At 40.3% G+C, this 20714-nt stretch overlaps 1 protein-coding gene across 15 annotated transcripts in view; it reads right to left on the reverse strand.

Moving 5' to 3' along the window:
- Positions 1–8147: 8147 nt before the first annotated feature.
- The window catches only part of UBE3A (ubiquitin protein ligase E3A), a 53703-nt gene continuing 41136 nt past the window's right edge, over positions 8148–20714 (reverse strand). For all 15 annotated transcript variants that reach the window (XM_082303780.1, XM_082303788.1, XM_082303783.1 and 12 more), the window contains 7 exons: positions 17182–17326; positions 13229–13434; positions 10873–11037; positions 10327–10482; positions 10162–10235; positions 9085–9228; positions 8148–8826 (listed from right to left, as the gene is read on the reverse strand). In XM_082303780.1, coding sequence (XP_082159906.1) covers positions 8706–8826; positions 9085–9228; positions 10162–10235; positions 10327–10482; positions 10873–11037; positions 13229–13434; positions 17182–17326 — 1011 coding nt within the window. In that variant the 3' untranslated portion in view covers positions 8148–8705. The remainder of the gene's footprint in view (positions 8827–9084; positions 9229–10161; positions 10236–10326; positions 10483–10872; positions 11038–13228; positions 13435–17181; positions 17327–20714) is intronic.

Here is a 20714-nt window from a genome sequence, read left to right on the forward strand (position 1 = left end):
GTGCAGAACCATGGAAGGAATTTACTAATGGCTGCTATTCCATTTTTCTTTTCTTAACATGCGTAGTGGCTAGTATGGACCTTTCTGTAACAGGGCAACTGAAGAACATGCAAAATCAGGAAAGCACAAGTGTAATACGGACTGATGGGCAGCTTGATGAATAGCTATGAATTTCTCATCTTTTTGTCTGTTTTGACTTGTCATTTTTTTTAGTTTCCTGACAAGAAAAAACCCCAACGTTCTGTTCTTATTGCCAACAGCTCTTTTCCCCTCTGCCCCCTGGAAGGGGAGCCACCCCCAGCAGCCGCTGCACCCGAGCAGCCCCCCGGCGGGCAGCCCAGCAAGAACCGGCGGGCACTGCCTGCCTCCCCAGAGAAGGAGACAGAGAAGCACGAGAGGAATATTTTTTTGGGGGGGGGGGGGGGGGGGGGGGGGGGCACAGCTTGCCAAATCAAACTGACCACACTGCAAAGATCTACTCTTTTAGGAGAGCCGATTGCCAGTTCCCCACTGAAGTACAAATATTTTACTTGCAGAACAGTACAGATAACTCATCTAACACGCTTCAATGGGATTCCCTCTATTTTCAAATTATTTGCAGGTTTAGGCCATTTAAAGCAAGTCCTCGGGGTGCTTGTTCACAGGTACTCGTCCAATGCTCAGCGCAAGGAAGCCTCTCTTACAGCAGAGGCTTCGGGCGCTCCACAGTGAAGGAAAAGATCCAGAGGTGGGTTTTTTAATGGATCCTGACTGCTGAAAACTCAGTGTCTCATCTCCTTGCAATAACACAGCTGCCTCTGACTACACTTAGATGAGGGTTAGGAAAAACACTTAGGTCTAGCAAGAAAAAGCTGCAGAGATTTTTAAGCAAGCACCTCATGCCTTTCCAAACACCTCAGTTGCCACCACAGCCCATTTATCCCATTAGCCACGGCTGGGCTTCTCCATGTATGGTCCAGACCGGAGCACTGACAGTACGGGTGAGGCTCCCGGCTACCAGGTAGATTGACACGGGAGCTGCCCCAAACAAAACACTTTCAGTTCAGGGTTTCAAGGCTGACTGCTTCGAAAAGGTTTCACCTGCTGTTACCTGACTGCACCAGCTGCAAGTGCTGGCAGCTGAAGGAGGATGAGTGCGAGGAGGAAGGAGAGGGGTGAGGAAAGAGCCATGCAGCACCTCAGGGCAGGCGGTGGCAGTTCAAAACTGCAGCCGAGAGCAGGGGTGACAGAGCTGTTCTGGGCAAGGGAGAAGCACCAAGAGGCTCAGCTTGCCACCACTGGGGAAAGAGATGCTGTTAGAGAAGAGATGCAGCAACCTAGAGCCCCAGAGAAAGCAGACGGGAAAGGCCTGTTTCTATTGACCAGGCAGTTTTCTGCAACTGATTTACACTTCAACTTTGGCGGCCAGAAGGAGCCCATGCCAGAATGATGGGCAACAGGGATGTCCTGGCAGAGCACGCTCCCCCTCCTCAGCCATTGCCAGTGCCAAGGGCAGGATAAACATTGTGCAGCAGAGCAGAGCAACCTGCTCCGTACAGGTTTCAGTCCTACAGGGCTTCACTCTCACCTGTCTAGGGGGAAGAAAAAAAAAAATCGCAGAGGAAACTCAGAAGGTGATGAGCCCAACTGATGCTGCCATCAGCCACTGGGAGACTACAGAGGCTGCAACCAGCCTTGGGATGGGAGATTTCCAGAGGAAAGGTGAAAAACAGCAGAATACAGCTGCTAGAGGCTCCCACCTTGCAGATGCTGGGAAGAATCTGCCGAAACAGCCCATTTTTGCTACCCACAGCCCTGCAGCAGTGAGGCTCGGGGCCAGCAGGCAGATCACGGTTGCTTCTGCACCTCCAGCTTCCCCCATTGCAACCGCTGGTCTGCAGCGGGACGCAGCAGCTGGAGCACTGGCTCCAGGCCACCCACTGTCCCTTCGGGAAAAGCGAAGAGCACAAAAGAGAAAAGGGGCTAAAACTGTCTGCTGAAGGTGGCAATGGCAGCAGTGGTGGTCCCAGAAACAGAGTTCCAGATCCAGTAAACCTTTCCTAGGGCCGAGACACCGAGAAGGCCTCTCTTCTCCAAAAGCAACGCCCGCGAGGAAACTGGCTTGGATGATAAAAGTCAAACTGCTCATCCAAAAAGCGGCAGGCCTGGAGCAGGATCGCCTCTGAAAGGCCCGAGGATCGCTGCCTGGAACAACTGCTGGCACAACTGCTGGCACAGGAGCGATGCTCTCACCTGGGCTGGCTGCGGGGTGTACATACAGCCGGGGCAGAAAGCCGGAGCCTGGCAAGGGCAGAGCCCAATGGCTGCAGCCCCGCTCCAAAGCGGCCGGACAGGAATTTTGTCAGAAAGGATATCCACCTGGGGACTTTAGTTTGGGGATACGAGATCCTCCCCAGAGAGATTCAAGGTGAAAAAAACTGACCCAAGAGCAACTCTTATCAGATGCTTGTAAGAAAGTCTGCTGTGCTTTGAAAAGGAAGTATCAGTGTTGGTGAGGTCAAAATGTCACCTGCTTTATTTTAGGTGACCTGCTACAAAGTTCATAGGATTCTTCACATGCAGATGACAATTAAAAAAAATTAATTAAAAAAATCAGTGTACGAGATTATTCTTTTGAAAACATGCTTTCATCTAGGAAACGTTCTGGTGCCGAGTTTCCCATTTTTTATTAAAATCAATTATATTAGGAAATAATAAAACCCCCTTAACTGTATCGTATTAGCTCATCTGATCTTTGCCCCTTGCTGCTCAAACACCAAGTGCTTGCAACAGGAGTAATTAATGCAGCACATAATGGCCCGCAGCTCAAAACTTAGAAGCGTTCAACTAGTTGCCATTTTATAGACAGTTACTTGTGAGCATCGTTGCTTGCGCTGCTGTGCTACACAGATCTGAAAGCAAAAGGATGTAGTGGGAAGACAGATTTAAGGGATTTTCTCCATGTGGGAACCCACTGGCACAGCAGAAACGTACACCAGAGCTTTCAGTGACCTTTTTAAGAAGAAAGGCTTCACGTCAGCTTTGTGCATGACAACAGTTCAGTCACAAATCTTCAAGCTGCTGCAGTTTTTATCTTCCCTTGGCACTGCTCAGCACTAGTTGCCAGCCAGGCCGGCATGAGGAGCAGCAGCATCCCCGCACGCGTAGCTGCGTACGGTTTGGTTGTGCTGCGTGCCCTTCCAACGGCAGAAGTCCCATCCCAGCGACCGCTGGCCAACTCTCGCAGTCAGCTCTGCTTTCATTTTTAAGTCTCAAAACTATGCACAAACCTGCCCAGGAAGATAATATAGCAGTTCCTAATGTTACTTTACTCTCCTAAAAAAGAATAACCATTGCTGCCCTCTATTTGTATCTCTGATGCCCGTGTCTCTTAGAAATTTCCCTGCATAGAAATCCTGAAGCAGGATACCTATTGAGCACCAGACATCCACAAACACAAGCGTACTAGGTAGACTGCCGATTATTTATCGGGACCACTCTGTGGCTGTATCCTGCAAATACCGCAGAACAGAACAAAACCATGCATACGTATTGCAAAGCAGCACACCTGCAATTAAAACCACCTTCCCACCATCCCTTGTCTTCCCAAGATCCCTTACAACCCACCTTTCAGTTAAAAAAATCCCAACAAATCCACACTTCCACTTCCTTCATCCTCCCTAGCTGCTTTCTCAATCAAAATCCATTTTCCAACTGCTTCTCTTCCCACCGTGACTTTTCCCGCCAGCCCATCCCCTCCTCTCCCATCTCACCCTTTCACTCGCTCCCCCCACCAGCCAACGCGAGCGACTTCTCCAGCCGAGCCCAGCTCCCGCTCAGGGCCCATCCCCTAAACCAGCCTTTGCAAAAGAGGGACTGACTTTTCATACAGTAGGTTTCAGAGAAATGGGAATTTGCATCCAAGTTACAGAAATACTACGGGGGGAGAAAAAAGGATTGGTTGTGGCTTTCAAAGACCACAAGCCCTCTTCCACTTGCAATCTTATGCCTGCAAAATTCCCCTTCCGTTCAAAGAGAATGTGGGATCCCGAGCCAATACCTACCATACCCCGCTTTCCGCTCTTCGGAGAGCAAAGCTTGCAGGAGGTACAATCCACAGTCACATCATGGAAAAACTTGCTGCTCCCCGTGGATTCTGTCACAGCGTCCTCCAACAGGCTGGGCAGTCCCTGGCCCACCTGGTCTGCAGTTGCAGCGAAGGAGCTGCGCCGTCCCAGCCTTGGCCACGACGCCACTTACCAGAAACTCAACCAAAGACGCACTGGAAGCTTCTGGGACAACGGGAGGAGGGAGATTCCCACGTTCAGTGACAAGGTGGGAATCTTGGACGAAAAGACGAATCTTGGACATCAGGACAAAAAGTTAGCGGCAGGAAAGCCCTCCGACTGCAGGCCAGCCCCTCACTTGGTGATTTAATGACAGCAAAGCTACGAAGACAGAAACCTTATAGCTGTGCAACATACAGCCAAAGTCACCTGGCAAGTAACTTCTAAAATTACTACTTAGAGAAACGAGTAGCCAAACACTCTTTTCAATTTTGTTAATGAAAAAATAATAAAAATCAACAGCTAAAGACATCTTTAGATGGAGCACTGGAGAAAAATGCATGCCATTATTTCATGGGTTTTCCAAATTAATTCATCTGGTTAAGTGACCTGTCTAAAGGCAAATGCCAGTTATCAGCTCTATTTCCAAAGCAGTGTCCCTCCTATGATACGGTATAAAACTGAATTTCTTAATAAAATTAATTTCAAGTCCCTGATGGTCTTATGAATTTGGTGATAACTTTGATCACTTCAGTAATTCTGAAAGTTTAATTAAAGTTGTGCACAAACTCTTGTGATTCTGAGACTAACCATTATCAACTCAGCTCCTGTCAGGAAAGGCTTGATTTCGCATAGCTCAACTTGGAAGAAGTTCCTGCTCCATCTTGCATGCTGAAATGCTGGAGTTTTTCTGCATAGTAAGGCACAGCTCCAACATTCAGCCTGACTGAAGTATCTTCATCCTGAAAATTCTTGAGACAACCAAGAAATTTTTAATCCCCTGGTGAAATTAAAAATTCACCTGGAGGCAATTGGCTACAACAGTGCCAGGGAAGCACCTTGAAGCTGATGCTGTGGGGGTTGTCCTCCTGCCAAACATCAGCAGCATGGACACCCGTGTCCCGCTCCCTGCTCCACAGGGCAGAAACCCAGGCAAGCATCTGGGCAGCCCGCACTATGGGCTACCTGGAGGCTCAGCCCATCAGGTCTGTCACACCTGCGTGGTATGACACATGGTATGAAGCTCCTGCTTCAGCAGTGAAGACCACTGGTGGATGAGAGGCATGGATGGACAGAGCTGCTTGGAGCCCGGGGCTCATTGCCAGCCCATTCCAGCATCAGCTTTCCTCAGAGCATGGGGCTGGAGAGGGTCTCCTTGGCGGCCACAGTCCCCTCGCGGGCTACTGCCTGCCGAGCGGCAGAGAAGCCCCGTCAGGAGTTCACAAAAACACTGCTCCTCAGTTAACCGAACTGTGCTCACTCCTGGTGGCTGCTCCTGAAAGCTTTGTACCAACAAACGAGCTTTTGTCTTTTAAAAGGTGATGCTCTGTTCATGCGGAGTCATGTGCTAACATACCTTTAGAGCTAAACAAAACTATTCCTTCACTCCTCATGGAATCTGAAGAAAATGTATATTTGTTCAGTACTTAAGATGATTCTTTTCAGTGTATCTTGCATTACTATCATTTTTGAGGCATAAGATACCCCAAAACACAGATAAAAGCCTGACGTCCCCTTCGCACCAAGGCTGGAAGCACCTTGGCAGTCTATTAGGCTGCAGAAGGAAAGGCTCCGAGGCATTTGTCACTTGTCAAATGAGACAACGCTGAGATGCCCAAAATATTTTCTCTTTAAGGTATTAAGGACACCCTGAGGGGAGAGGAGCACCAGCATCAGACTGCTACCTTGGAAAAGGAGTCTTCTTGTCTCACTCCAGAGAGGTATTTGAGACACAGGTAAGTACACCCAAGTCTCCAGGGTAAATTTTGTAGACCTAAAATTCACTAAACGCTGCTCAAAGACTAAGTGAAGGTGAAAGACATTCTGTGTGTGCCTGGAGCCCAGAAAAAAAGAACTTAAACCACATTTTCCCCACTGTGACAAACCTTTCAAGCAACAGAAGGCTGACTGGAACTATGGTAGGGCAGGAGAGCAGCCCGCAGCTACAAGACTTCAGGATTTATTTTAAACCTTATCAAAGTTTAAACCTTTTAAACTTGCTGCTGCTGGAGGACAATTAGGATAGTTATAACACCACTAAGGAGATAAGGCTTCAATACAGTGGCATTTTGGGGAAGGCGGTATATGTTTAAACAGGAAATCTGTCAAATATAAAGTACTCATATCTTACCTGAAAATGATTCCTTGAAAAACAACTTAGGCTTTTAAAGGCCAATACAATTATGTATTATTTTAATCTTAATGCTAAAGGAAGACAGAAAAAGCATATTTACAATGTCAACACTTCAGTGAGAGAACTTTGTATTGCTATCCAATTACGTGGTCTGCCCAGCTTTTGGACCTATATAAAAAATCCAACATGAATCTTACACACTTGTCAGCTGGGCACAACCACCATTCATAGCTACATCAGAATAAACCAAGTTATAGGTATATAGCTCAACAGTATTAGACTACTGACGCAGTACATACCACATAGCAGTATCATGATGTGGTTCGTGCTCATAACAAAACACCTCAAGGCACTCGGCAAATCTTGTTCTCACCACCTACAGCAAAAGCAGCCCCAAATCTGAAGGAACGGGCAAGCACTGTTGTCAACCGCCCGACTGAGAGGTAGGGTATCTTGCGTTTTCCTCTTCAAGGACATGCAATGAGGTGAACATTCAAGAAGGCATGCCCTGAGTGCCACCTCGAGACCAAAGCCCAGGAGACAGCCAGCACCTCTCCCTCCCCAGCAAGTTTCAGTCCCCGCGTCCAGGCCACCTTACATTGGCTTGGATTTGAGAGGGGAACATCGCTGGGCTCCACATCACTACCGTTCACTTCTAGAGAGTTTTACGTACCTGTGATCCTCAAATTATGCTGCACTACAACGTTTTCTAATCAAATAATTTAATATCCAATTTATCAAAGTACGGAAGTCACTTGTTTTCTTTTTCACTGAACCGTGGTGAAAAAAGGTCACTGTTTTATTCAGCATCATAGTTACATAACAGTTGTCTGTTTCTATCACTAGAAAGAATTTATCAAAATAGTCCTGAAAGATACCTTTTCTTTCTCCAATGATTTCAAAACTGTGCCTTTTAATGCCAATTCCACACAGCCACGGGTTTGATCGGTAGTAGTCAGTTATAGCAATTGTCAAGGCACAAGCTCAGCTCTGCACATCCGCTGCAGCTTGTATTATAAAAGAGATATGCCAGTTACCTCTTCACTTAAAAACGCATAATCCCTTTATCGTATATTGCAACAGGAGAAATTAACATTAAACACAGACTACGAAAGGTAAAGGATTTATTTCTGATATGATTTGTAGAGTTAAATTAAAAAACTACTGAATACTTTATGTAGTAGATGAACATTACCTTAGTACTTACTTTCTAACAGTTTATTTAATGGTTGGAAGTGTACAACATGAAGTAGGCCTTACGTTTAATATTGTTCAATTTTGCTTATTGTTAGATGAGATCAAAATACAGTAGCCATCCCTTTAGATTATGTTGCAACACTGATCATGTGCCTTGATAAGTAGGAACGACGATTCATTAAATAAATGCTGATGACGTCACATGTAGGGAAGACTTTGGATTGTCTATTTAAAATGTCAACATAATAGGCAATTAAGAATAAAACTTCATTTTAAGTGCACTTCCACATGCTTTGTTTATAATATAGCAAAAACTTCCTATCTTTTTTCCAAACACTTCACTCCCTACTCTAAAGCTGTTCAGTTGAAAATGCACTTTCCCCAGTAAACTTCTTTTTTTAAAAAAGTAACTAAAATTTCTACCCTTTCATATGCTAAGAAATGTTTCCTAATTGAAAACACAATTTATTACAAGACATGTGAAGACAACATATAGTGAAATGAATTTTAATTGTTGTGCTGTGACTAAAGTAAAGTTCTCAAGGCTGCAATTTAACATTCCAAGTTCTCCCTTCCATCTTTATTGATTCTTAAGATTTTGCACAGAAACTCTTTGGGGGCTAGAACAGCAGTAATTGCATCACACTGTTTTCCAAGACTTCAAGTTTCAAAAGCAAACTCTTCAAAAAGTACAGTTCTTGATTTGATTAGATACAGGGACAAAAATATAGCACATACTTGAAGGTTACATGGTCTACAAATGATGGCAATATTTTCCTTGGGAGAGTACAGTTTGTCTTCTTGTAAATACTCAAAAAGGCTCAACTTCAAGCAGTAATAAACACAAGCAAAAGTGATTTAACCCTTAAAATAAATATTCAGGAAAACCTCTCTGTACATACAAGTGAAAGAATATGTAACACTTTCACGCTAAAAGAAAAAATAAAGATTTTGTTCATATAAGCAGCTGAAATCTGCTGTTCCAGCCCAATGTCCCCAGTAAAGAAGGGAGGCACAAACACAGGTGACTACTGTAGCTCACTATCTTATGGCCTTTTTGGATAGGGACATCACCACCATCATCTTTTTAATCCCTTTTGTTATATTTATTACAGCATGCCAAATCCTTTGGCATATGTGATGGCCTTCAATAATCTTTCTTTAAGCTTTTCTTTGCTTGAGTACTCCGGAAGCAAAAGTACATTAAAGCATGTGTGAGATGTAGGTAACCTGTGAGGAAAACAAAAAAGAAGAATTCAGATCTGGGAACATGCAGTATATGCAAAGAAACACATTGCTATTTCACAAATCCAAAACAGTGAACTTAAAGATAATCTCCTTTGCCGAGAGATTCAACTTTCAGATTTAACTAAGTTAATAAATTAAAAACACAGAACTTACTTTCAATTTACAAACAAACAAGCAAAATGTAGATTGGTTGGTTGTGTTTTTTTTTTTTTTTTTTTTTTTTTTTTTTTTTTTTTTTACCTCTCTGTATCGGGGCCATTTTTGGCTATGATCATCTTTAACTTTCCAAGTCCTCCCACAGGGGCTCTGTCTGTGCCTGTTGTAAACTGTAAGAATAGTCTTTTCTGTTCATCTGTAAATGAATGGACTATTTCCCAGAATTCCCTATCAAGGAAGAAATCAAAAAGTAAGTAAACCGAAAACTTTCTTTGGTATAAATGAGACTTTCAAAAGTAATTGAACTTTGAAGGTTTAGTAATTCTAATCAATCTTAACATCAGTTTACAAGTTGCATTCATAAAACCAAAACTAACAGTAACATATTTACCAATCGCTGAGAATCAGAAGTAAAAATCAGAAATATTACCAAAACACTGCAGTTTAACTGTTTTTAAATGTTAATTCGGCTCATAAGTAATTTGCAGATACTCTTCCTTTATTTTATTATTCCTATTTCCTATGGAATTATACTGGTTCCGCTACACTGTCCATGGCTACCACCTTCTTAAACACCACAGTAAACAAATGCAGCTGCTGTCAAAGGCTTTCTACCCTAGCAGGAACTAGTTAAGCAGTTGGCAAAGTCTAGAGGACCGAAGATGCACACTTCTCTGACCCTTGTCTTCAGAGTTCTCTAGTCAAAGGGGACAAGAAGGTAAAAACATTAAAAACATTTTCCCTCTTAAAAACACTGAATTTACTTGATTTCTAATTAGAGAAGAAAGTTCTATGCATGTGACGCATTCAAACAATTCAGCATTTGTGATTTTTTTTTTTTTTTTAAAACAACAGAGCAGTGGTAATTTATTGAAACAGCCCTTTTTATACTGGGGATTATTTAACTATATAGTATAAGAGAAAGACAAAAAAACCCAGGGAAAAATCCCTTTTAAGCTTTACTAAAGTTCACTGGAAGCTAAAGACACTGCTTACACTATCTGCTTTTTTCTAATGACAGTATTTGAGTAAAGTGAAATTATACATAAGACACTTGCATCTCCAGTACTACAAAAATACTTAATCTTACAATATTAAATTCATTATGAAGAAACAGGCATGTAAAGTGCTTTTAGCCTTTCAGAAATTAGAAAAAATTACCTAATAATAAGAGAGTCTCTTGTATAGCCACCATCATATTCTGTAGTTTCTTCTAGTGCTTGAAAATCTAAATTCTGTAAGAAGACATTTTTAAAAATGACCACTAATTATATACTTAGGATCAAAAAAGCTCCACTTTTTCTGGTGTAAATTCAGGATTCTTACCCTACTTCCACAAATAAGTAATTCAATTTCCTCTGGTCTAAATAAATATTTCAAAGGAGATTCATTGGTCACCATGTGGAATCCTCTCCGAAAGGCCTTGAACTGCTTTTCTACTGATTTGTTGAGTATATAGTCAGCATACAGATTGACAAATTCCTGTAAGGAAACAATCCCCAAAAAAACCTTAGGACTTCGACACATGCCACTTGAAGTATCTCCCAAAAATAAAAGACCCCAAAATACATTTAATTCTATATAATTCTATGTAGATTATCTGGGCTCAGCTTCTACTAAGCAACAATAAAGAGCACATCTCAAATATTTCTCAAACAGGTCAAACACCACACCCAGAAGCTATGCATGCATGTATCGATGTTTTCTTTAAGAGAAGCCTTTTCTGCTTATAACTACACTGTACTATGGCAATTTTAAAGGGCTTTTAAACTTAAATTATAAGTGAGATCAAAACTTTATAGAGTCCTACATAATTCCGCATAGAGTACCAAAAAGTTACAGATTTATGTTAAAAAAATTATTTGAGTGTACCTTTCTATTTTCATTCGTAATAGGAATTTTATCACCGTTTTCCTTTAAATCATGCATCATTGGATTGCCAAAGAGATCCGTATGAGATATTTGAAATGTTATCATCATATCATCTTCCACACTTCCTTCATACTCTAGTAAGTCTCTCAAACTCTGGTAAAGAACCTAACAGAATAAGAAATACATGTCTGTCATAAATAAGTTTCAATAGATTTCACTGAGTACTACCAGAAGACATGAAATCATCTGCCTCAAAAAGGGTTGTTACATTCTACGACACGAGTTCCCTAAGATCTCCCCTAACAGTCCAAACAAAGGTATATTAAGGTCAGTGTTTGTAAAAACAACCAATAGCAGATAGTAAGGAAAGGCAAAAAAGAAACACAGCAATGAGCGATAACTCCCTTAGAAGAGCCTACCAGTACGCAGGAATCTTCCTAAATGCAATGGTCAGACCTGTAGCTTTAGAGCTAGTGCTTACCTCTTCCTCTTTTAACTCTTTTGAAACTGTATTGACTTTTGGCACCTAGAACATGTTACACTAGTAAGCTGGATATATACGTGTTAAAAATCAAAGAAAACGCTGTATTTTATATCAGATAAAATTCAGGCAGCAGGCTTTTATCTCCTACATCTTGATTTAAAACCCAAAGAAACTAGGAAGTAATCTTGAAGCAACACAGATGGGGCAGTCATTAAAGCAAGAAAACGTTTATGCACCAAAAAAAAAAAAAAATCACAAGTTAGGTTAGAATTTGCCAAGTGGAATCTGAAATTACCTGTAAGAGTTTGCTCTATTCAAAGGAGCAACCAGCCTTCTTCCCTGCTATGCCTTAGGAAAAGCCCAAGACTCTTTGGAAACCAAAGGCTACGCAGGAAAAACGGCAATTCTTTGGCTGAGACAGAGGTGCAGGACTCAAAAATGCAAAGTGAAGGTAAAAGCGACAACTGGGTGCAAGCATATTTTTATGGTGAAGTAGAAGCAATAAATTTCCCCTCAGTGTTTTAATTATTAGAAGTTTACATGTAAGCCTCATCCTCTCGCTGACTGTATCCTTTTGATTCTTCCACAGCACCTTTAAAAATATCTTGCATTGAAAATGACTGGACTTGGAACTGCTGGTGGTGAGGGCTGGTGAACACCCTATCCTCCATGCTCTATAGCATTACAAAAACCATTGGGAGGCTTGACTACTCCGAATTTCATTTTTGGTTTGAGAAGCTCTGAAGTAAGTGTTTAAGTTACATTAGAATACTAAGAATTTAAAAAGGATTATTTTAAAAGAAGTCAGTGTAGGTGTCAGAGGAGAAACTTATCTAAGAGTAGGGGAGAAAAATTAAGAAGTGTCCTGCCTTGTTCCACAGAAATAAATCCATGTTTTCTGTCATAAAAAATTGCAAGTATGTAATAAAAACTACAGGAAACTGGGAGCACTGTGTATTTATCAACATTATTTTACAGAGAAACTGGTCAAAGCTGGCATTCTGTTTTATGTAGCCATCCAAAGCAGACTGGATAACCTATTTTTTTGATTACACATGCCTCATTTTCTGATGAAACAAAAATAAAAGGCAAGTTGTTTTTAAACAGTATCATTTTAGTTATCTTTTTGAATAGCTGAAGATTTTGCATAACTGCTTATGAAAAGGGAAACGTCCCACCATTTGAAATGAAATGAAGCATACTAATAACTCATACTAGCTAGCTTGAGGGAAAGCTGCTGCTGATCTCTGACTGAAGATGGAGCAGGGCCAAGTCATCCTGCATACGTGCTTCTATGCTCCATCTACTAAAGCATGCACACGGCTTTGTGTTTTTGTATAGCCACTGGCTGGGGAGGGGTGGGGGAAGATGGACACTGATCACTGCTCCCAAACTGCAGGGATATTCATCAGCTGCCTCAACTGTCTTTTGCTTTAGACAAAACCAAATATGAGCATCACACTTTTGTATGTCTACTGTGTTACCTTCACGTTTTTTGTAGAAATCTGCTTCTACAAATGGATATAAACAGCCTAATTTTAGAAGTCTCTTTGGGAAGGTACTATTAATAATAGTTTATGCTTAATAGAGCTCAGTGATATTAAGCAATTTAGGCAGTATGTAAAAAACCAACAGAACAAAGCTTTATTGATACCCAGCCCTATTTGTTGATTTGACAATTCTGCCTCCTCCAAATCAGATGTAGTAAGAGATTTTATTGCTTATGAATTTATTTTAACAAATACAGACTCTTCACACAAGTCACTGGTTATTTTGCTTCCACTTGATAGTGATCTTGCGTTTAATTGAAATCTAAATTAAGTTATTGCATGGAAAATGCATTAATAAACTCAAAGAACATAATGAACTTACAGGATGAGAGTCTGCCAGATCACGGAAAGTTCCTTTTTTGCCCATTAGCTTCCTGTAGACAACCATGGGAAAATGTACATCCAGTATACAGTTATTGTAAATAGCCAGACCCAGTACTATGCCAATCAGTGTAAACTGACCCTCAGTTTCAAAAGAGGACGGATTAAACCAAAACAGTTTTGTAGATTCATCATATGTGAACATCCCTGTAAAAAAATGATGTTGAACAATTATGGTTACATTTCAATAAAAATGACATGTAAAACATACCATTATAAACCCATTTGCATTAGAATGCCTCTAAAACATGTTTAACTTAACATTATACTGAATTTAATGGCAAAGAGAAGCTACTTACCTCAGGGCAATTGGAGCTGCTCAAAATACTGTTACCCACATTACCACTAAAAGCGTGCAGAAGACCTGCGATACAACATCCCGCAATCCCACTGAAGCTGTACATGCACAGCCTTTCATCCCCTTCCGTTACCGAGGAAGCAGCAGCACATTGTCAACATAGATGCTAACTTCGATAAATACAGCAGTGCAAGAAAAGGACACAATGAAAAACCACGTGGATGAAATAATCCTGAAGAACTCCAGCTACTATGAAGTGACAGCCTTTCCTCAAAGGCTTTTCCAAGCCAGTTCCAAGAAAGGAACAGGACTAGATGCAGCCCTATGACTGAACTGGAAGCTATGATTGATGAAGCAGGAATTAATCATCATATATAGAGTTAGAGTTAGATGCCTAACAGATTTTTTTGTTTGTTTAAAAGGTACTCAACAAGGTCCACTGAGTTGCTGCAGCTATCACATACATCCTAACTTGAGGGGAAAACGTAACTTGGGACTGTTGTTTCACAGGAGGGGTTGCAATTTTAACAGACTGTAACTGTTGAAAGGGAGAGGTTTCGCTTTGTTCCCCTATCCCTTCACCTGACTGAGCTCACTGTTTCAGGTGACCAATTTCCTGCTAAGTTCACAGGCTGGCTCCCTTCATAGCAGGCTTCACCAAACGGCTGAACCAGAAGCTGGAGGGAGCGGGTAGAACTGTACAGACATGGGAAGGGCAAAGAGCTCCTTACCCTTTTGGCTGTAGCAAGCCACTAGATTAGCTCTTGTTTATGAAACTGGAGCTTGTGTACAGGCTATAAACTATTTAAATGAGTCCCATGGTAAAATCCATTGCTTACCTGACTAGATATTGAAGCAAGGTAAGTGCAAAACCCATAGACGTAAGGGGAGGGAGAGAGATCACCCTGGACAAGTATAGTCCCAGTGACCTGCTGCTTGTACAGCTAAGTCTCATGATTTCCAGGCAGAATCTAAGGAAAAGCGCCCAGGCTCCTTCCTCCCCACACACGAGAAGTTAGATGCACGTGGTCAAGGACATGAACTACACTTGCCACAAAGATTTATCTTGTCAGGTCTTAAAAGATACACTTATTTATAACCTATGGAGATGTACAAATTGATTACAAAGCCACATGAACAGAGCCACAAAATAACTCTAAGACTGAAAATAAGATGTCACCTTCAGCGAAGAGATAAAGCCTGAATTGTCATTCAATGTAAGAAAATGAAGTATAAACTCATTCAGAGACTCTGGCTATTACCCAAAATTGAAGATTATTTATCTAAGTAAGGTACTAGGTCAGGGTCAGCTATTAGGGGAGCACACAAGTAACAGACTAACAAATCGGGTAAGGCAACTGGAAATCAGAAATGGATGAGCAACACAAGCATATATAGGAGAAACATCAAATAGAAGCCTGCATTCCATTTTCTGAATTGACTGAAGTAACTTCTGGATTACTGGCACAATAAAAGCAATGACTTGTACTTTCTGGAAGATGATGGAAGAGTTAAACAGTCAAAACAAACAACTCCAGCAAACATCTAATAATGAAGGACTAACAGTTTACCCAGATCTGCATCTGGAAACACTTTAATGCGAAATACAATATTTTATTCACTGACCAAAAGTAAGACTATAGTACATTAAAAACATAATGAAACACCAGAAGAAACTGGAAGCTGCAATAAGAGGAAAACAATTGTATGGTGTTGCTAGGAATATTATATGAACTTATTCCTTCTTCCCTTTTACCAGGGTGACTGTTGGTCATAAATCTAATATTTTGCCTGAGTTATTGCCTCCTTTGAGTAAAACTTTAAGGTAGTTTAATATGAAAACACTAGAAATGTAATGGCAAAGAAACTGTTACAGCAATAAACATCACTCCACACATACCTATCAGAGGACAGACATTTTAAATTCCATTTAAAGGATTTCCTTCATTTTCTCAGGTAAATAAAAGTATTTACAAATCAACAAAAGTCACACTTGGTATATATGGTGTGTAAACTGTTATACTGCAGTGCATATTAATAGGTGTAAAAGAAAAGACGACCGTGAAAGCAAGCTACATTTTCTGCTTTTACACATTTATGCCAAAAGTCAATAAATGCCTTTTTTTTAAAAAAAGTTGATATGAATAGAAAAAAGCGTAATTTTTTTGTATTTTGAATACAGAAGTAAAATTTAAAACATGCATGCACATCTAATCTATCACCCATCTTTACACGCAGGGAGAATACATACACTGGCTGGATCTTGGCTGAATCAGACTTCCATTACTAAATAGGAGTATTTCAATATAGGCACCCCATACAACTTCTGTTTAGATAAACTCAGGTCAAAAATGTATTTTGCATTGGAAATACAACTTTGTCAGTCAAAGTATTAGGACTTCCTTATTTTGCCATACTCTAATTTATTCCATGTAACCTTGCTAATTCAGATTCCAAATCTCTCCAAGTTAATAGCAGTTTTCAGAGTAAGGCTTGTCTATGGATCTGTATCACTCGTTACAAGAGCTGGCTTGTGTACAGTGAAGGGCAAGTGCCAAGGTTCAGATTCTGTTACCAGTTCTGGGGACTTCCTCTTTAACTGGTTCAAAATGAATTTCTGTGTTTCTTCATCAATTTTCTAAGCTACAAAACCAAGAACAATGGCTTTCTTTTTTAAAACAGTTCAATGAACCCAAATTAACTAATGGCCATAAGCTGTTGAGCTTCTTTAATGGAAGCCATTACAGGAACTACAATGCGACATCACATTTCACATAAACTATGAAATTAGTATAGGAACATGGTAGGTCTCATTTCTATTCTAACACAAAGTATTCGTAACATTTTAAAACATTTTAATCTTTTCAGAGCAGCAGACAAGCTGCATATTAAAAGCACCATGTCCTTGCATGTATAAAAACGGAAGCATAAAAGACCGGTGCAGGGAGCAAGAGAAAAAACAGCAAGGTGGAAATGTGACTGTTAAAACACAAATATAAAACTTGGGCTCTGATACAGCAAATGACTCTTAGTTCTTAGCTAACTACAATCAAACTCGATATTACTGCCACGCTTTGGATCTGTACCCCTTTTAGAAGAAATCATTAGAAGAACTGAGACTATCAGATTTTTTTAAGCTGGAGGAAGGGGAGGAAATAACTCAAAAACTCACCATAGTCCTACTCTGGTTTTATTGCAGAAGCTCTTCCTCTTTGGTTTGATTACTAATTCTAGAAGCTAATCACAAAGCAAAGCGAGGAGAAAGGTGAGAGAACAAACAAAGGAACCCTGCAAAGAAACCCTATACTGATTTATATCTAAACAAGCAATGGTAGCTTTCACTAACTATACATAGTTATACCTTTCATCATTCCTCCTTAGGAGGATGACTGACGATGAAATACTGAGCCTCAATGGGTCAAGTACTCTCATGATCACCAAGAAACCTGGACAGGTTCAGAGAGAAGCAGCAGCAGATGTAGAAAGGCACTGCGTAACCATAGAACAGCCCAGGTTGGAAGGGACCTCGAAAGATCATCTGGTCCAACCTTTCACGGGAAAAATTGGATAAATTAGTAAATTATTAGAACACATACCAATATCTGGATTGAAGATTTCTTCCACAACCAGTTGAAAAAATTCTTTGGAAACACCTCCTTCATCTACCCCTTGTTCTCCTTCAAATTCAACATACAATTGCTTCTTCAAGTCTGCAGGATTTTCCATGGCAATCATCTCCAGCTATTGAGTGAACAGATAGAAGTATTTCATTAGTAAATCTGTTTACTAGAAGAGTCAATTGAGTATCAAATAATGAAATCCAAACTACCCTCCAAACCTAAGAAGAAAGCGCGTATAAATCACAACAGTAAAATATCAGAAACCAATAGTAATGCTAAATCACCCTAAGCATGGATTAGAATTCAGGGATTAATGCAGCAAGAAACTCACCACAGATCTGATCTGTTAGCCAGTTAAGACTGTTAGCCTTCTCCATTTCTATTCTTTTAAGCACTTATTTTAAATAAGTTAGCATTGTGTTGCACAAAATTCACAGAATACAGTATGAAAACAAGATGTACTACTGGGATAATTAAAATTCATCTGATGATGAAGAGAGACTGCAATCTGATCTATGTCTGACCATGAATGGTTTTGTGAAGAGATTACACAGATACGTTTTCAGAACTTTCATGTGATAATTTACAGTGGAAGACAGAAGACAAGCCTTTGACTGGTGGTTGCACCTCACAAACAAAGAGCTGAGAGGGGAAGGGGGAACCCAACAGAAATAAAGACACTAATGTTACAGTCAAATCAATCCCCTTTCCTCTTGACCCTAATGAAGAAGTCTGAAATTTTTTGCTCTTATCTCTTCAGCATCTTTAAATAGATATACTGCACTGCTCCAAGAAAGCGAAAATTCAGTTAAGGTCAAATAGTTGTGACATTTCATAGGAAAGGGTTTCATGTCTATATAAAGGCCATTACAGGTCTTTCACTTTCTTCCAACAAAAAAATGTATCCTTTCAGTAAATCAAAAGTTATACAAGAATATTTTGCAGTTGATAAGAAATATGCTGCTTAAAAGCATTAACATATCGGTTAAACCTGTGCAGCGTGATTACTGCTGTTGAGTTTACTTTGCCATGTAGGTATGTTTAATGTAAAGTAAGGCACAGATGGATCTGTACATTCCTCTGCCAAGACCATATTACTGCTGAGATTTGCCTCTAATCCGGGCTAGCACAAACTGTATTTACCAGCAGGTGTCCTTGACATGCCAAACCATTTCTTTTTATTTCATTACCCTACCTTATCCACACACATGCCAACATATAAAGTCCCAGAATTTTACTACAGAAGCGTAAAGGAAAACAGGAACAGAACAGAGCGGATAAAGGCAGCAATAATGACACCATCGACTCATAAAATGACACCACCAGTAAGATACATTTTCTCCCAGTAACCACCAAGTCAGCCAGCAGTCTTGCAAGCAGCACAGCAGGGGTAGATGGGTGACAGAGCTAAGGTGGATAGCGTAACAGATTTGAAGACTCTGAAGCTCCTAATGCAAAAGGAGCATGTGGGGAAAGAATTGCACTAACTGGTACTGAAAACTAGTATCAGGAAGGGAAAGAGCGTAACTTGATAGCATATATAAAGCTCAGTTAAAAAAAATGGAGGTAAGCCATGAAGACCCCAAGAATGAGCGCAGGCAAATTCAGATTAGTAGATTGAGATGTATATTAAATTACAAGACTATGTGGAAAACTTAGGTATGTACTACCTAAAGCAGTCTGTCCATTTGGTATTCTATTGCATATAATTTGCAATGAGCTATTTTTGTCCCTAAGGAGACGAAGTAACATTTATTCTTTGAAATTCACCATATTTTATCAACAATACTTCTGCAGCAAAAACATGTTGCAGTTCTGCCCCCACTGGTATTCTCACCACATGCTTCCCATAACAGTATAGTTTTGCATCTTGCCATTCATGTGAGTCTTAAAATTATACATCTTACAGATGTGTAAAAAAAATTTTTGTTCCCGAATAGGACAACAATGGAGCTTAAGCCATGTTAATAGAACTGAGACTTTTTAAAAACAGAGAAGTAGCATTTATTTTAAGACCGTAAGTACAGGTTATACATTCAGGCTGGACAGACAGAAGTTCGCCTATTTGAATGCCTTCCATTTACAACTGGCACTAATACTACTTTATTTTTTTCTCCTCAGTCATGACTTTGTTGGCTTTGTAACATTTGCCACCAGCAATTCACTATTTTGCAAGTTTTATGAATTTTGAGGAGTTCTGAGAAAGCAAGTATTACCTCTGCATTTCTTTCGGGACAGCAACCCTTTGCCATGGTGCAAAGGCTCTCTTGTGTCATAGAAATACACTTATATTAAGGAGATTGCTCATATTTATACCTATAAAGCAATTTAAAAAACTATTTCAAAATTATTTTTTGGCTGAGAACTATGCTGCAATGAGTGATGTAAAAGAAACGCAGTATTAAAAAAGGGGAAGGAAACACTCTTCCTTAAGCAATGCTGGCTGGGCAGATTGGAATGCTGCACTGATGCCTGCGAGGGAGTCAGATAAAGGATTATCAAAAAGCCAGTGTTTTGAGTCAAAGCCTAATGTTCCTTGAAGTAGCTTCTATAACCAGGACAATGTTGCTAAGCTGCTCAACTGAAGATTACAAATTTAGCTGCTCCTTTGAACTTCCATGTCTCCCAACACTGATGCTTCACAAGAAAACTGGAACTCAGTGGAAAACACAGCATTAGTTACAATAGTAGAGATGCACTGAATTTTAGCAGAACTGCAGCAGTGTTTCTATAGCAAGGAAGTTATGAACTTCAGTTTGAAGTAATTTTTTTTTTTTTTTTTTTTAAACAGAGCTACCCCAACTGTGTCAACACACATGCTGCTAGACAAACCCACTCTATGTGTGTGTTTGAATTCCCAAAGTTTTAGAAGCTAGTATGTTTTCCATCATGATGGTTTGACTGTCCAAGCAGATGAAGTCATCATTAAATTTTCCAGGGACTTCCCAGAAAGCATGTATGTAGCACGTCTGAAGCAGTAGCATCAAAAATTGAGTATCTACAAACTGAAAAGCTGAAAGCTGAGACATGATGTTATAAAGAATATCTGTATTTTGTTGGCTGAAACATGATATTGTGCCACAGCATAAGAGACTGATTTACTTTGCTTAACAGAACAACATTGTGCTTTCCCGAGAGACAGGAATCTTCCATTGGATGACAGAAATATGACAACACTTAAAAGCTTAACTTAACACCAGAGTTTGGTTACCTTCTTAAAACTGATACTAATTCAAATCTCTATTCAGTTAATAATGATCAAAAAGCCCTTGAGTTCTAGCAATGTAACATAAAAAAGTTCTCTTTAAGGCAGTGGCAGGAATACTTTCCATGCTAGAAGGCAAAAAGGACATGAACACAATTAATTTAAAGTTTGAAAGTACCAGTGACACATCATGACATAAGTCAGTCACTACATTTTCTGCAAAACTGCACGTGAAGTAATACTTAAGCGACTAAGAAGCATCCTCTCAAGCTGTACTTTGCGGTTCACACATCCATCACCACAG

This window comes from Platalea leucorodia (assembly GCF_965183815.1).
Source record: "Platalea leucorodia genome assembly, chromosome: 2".
In the NCBI taxonomy this organism is placed as follows: domain Eukaryota; kingdom Metazoa; phylum Chordata; class Aves; order Pelecaniformes; family Threskiornithidae; genus Platalea; species Platalea leucorodia.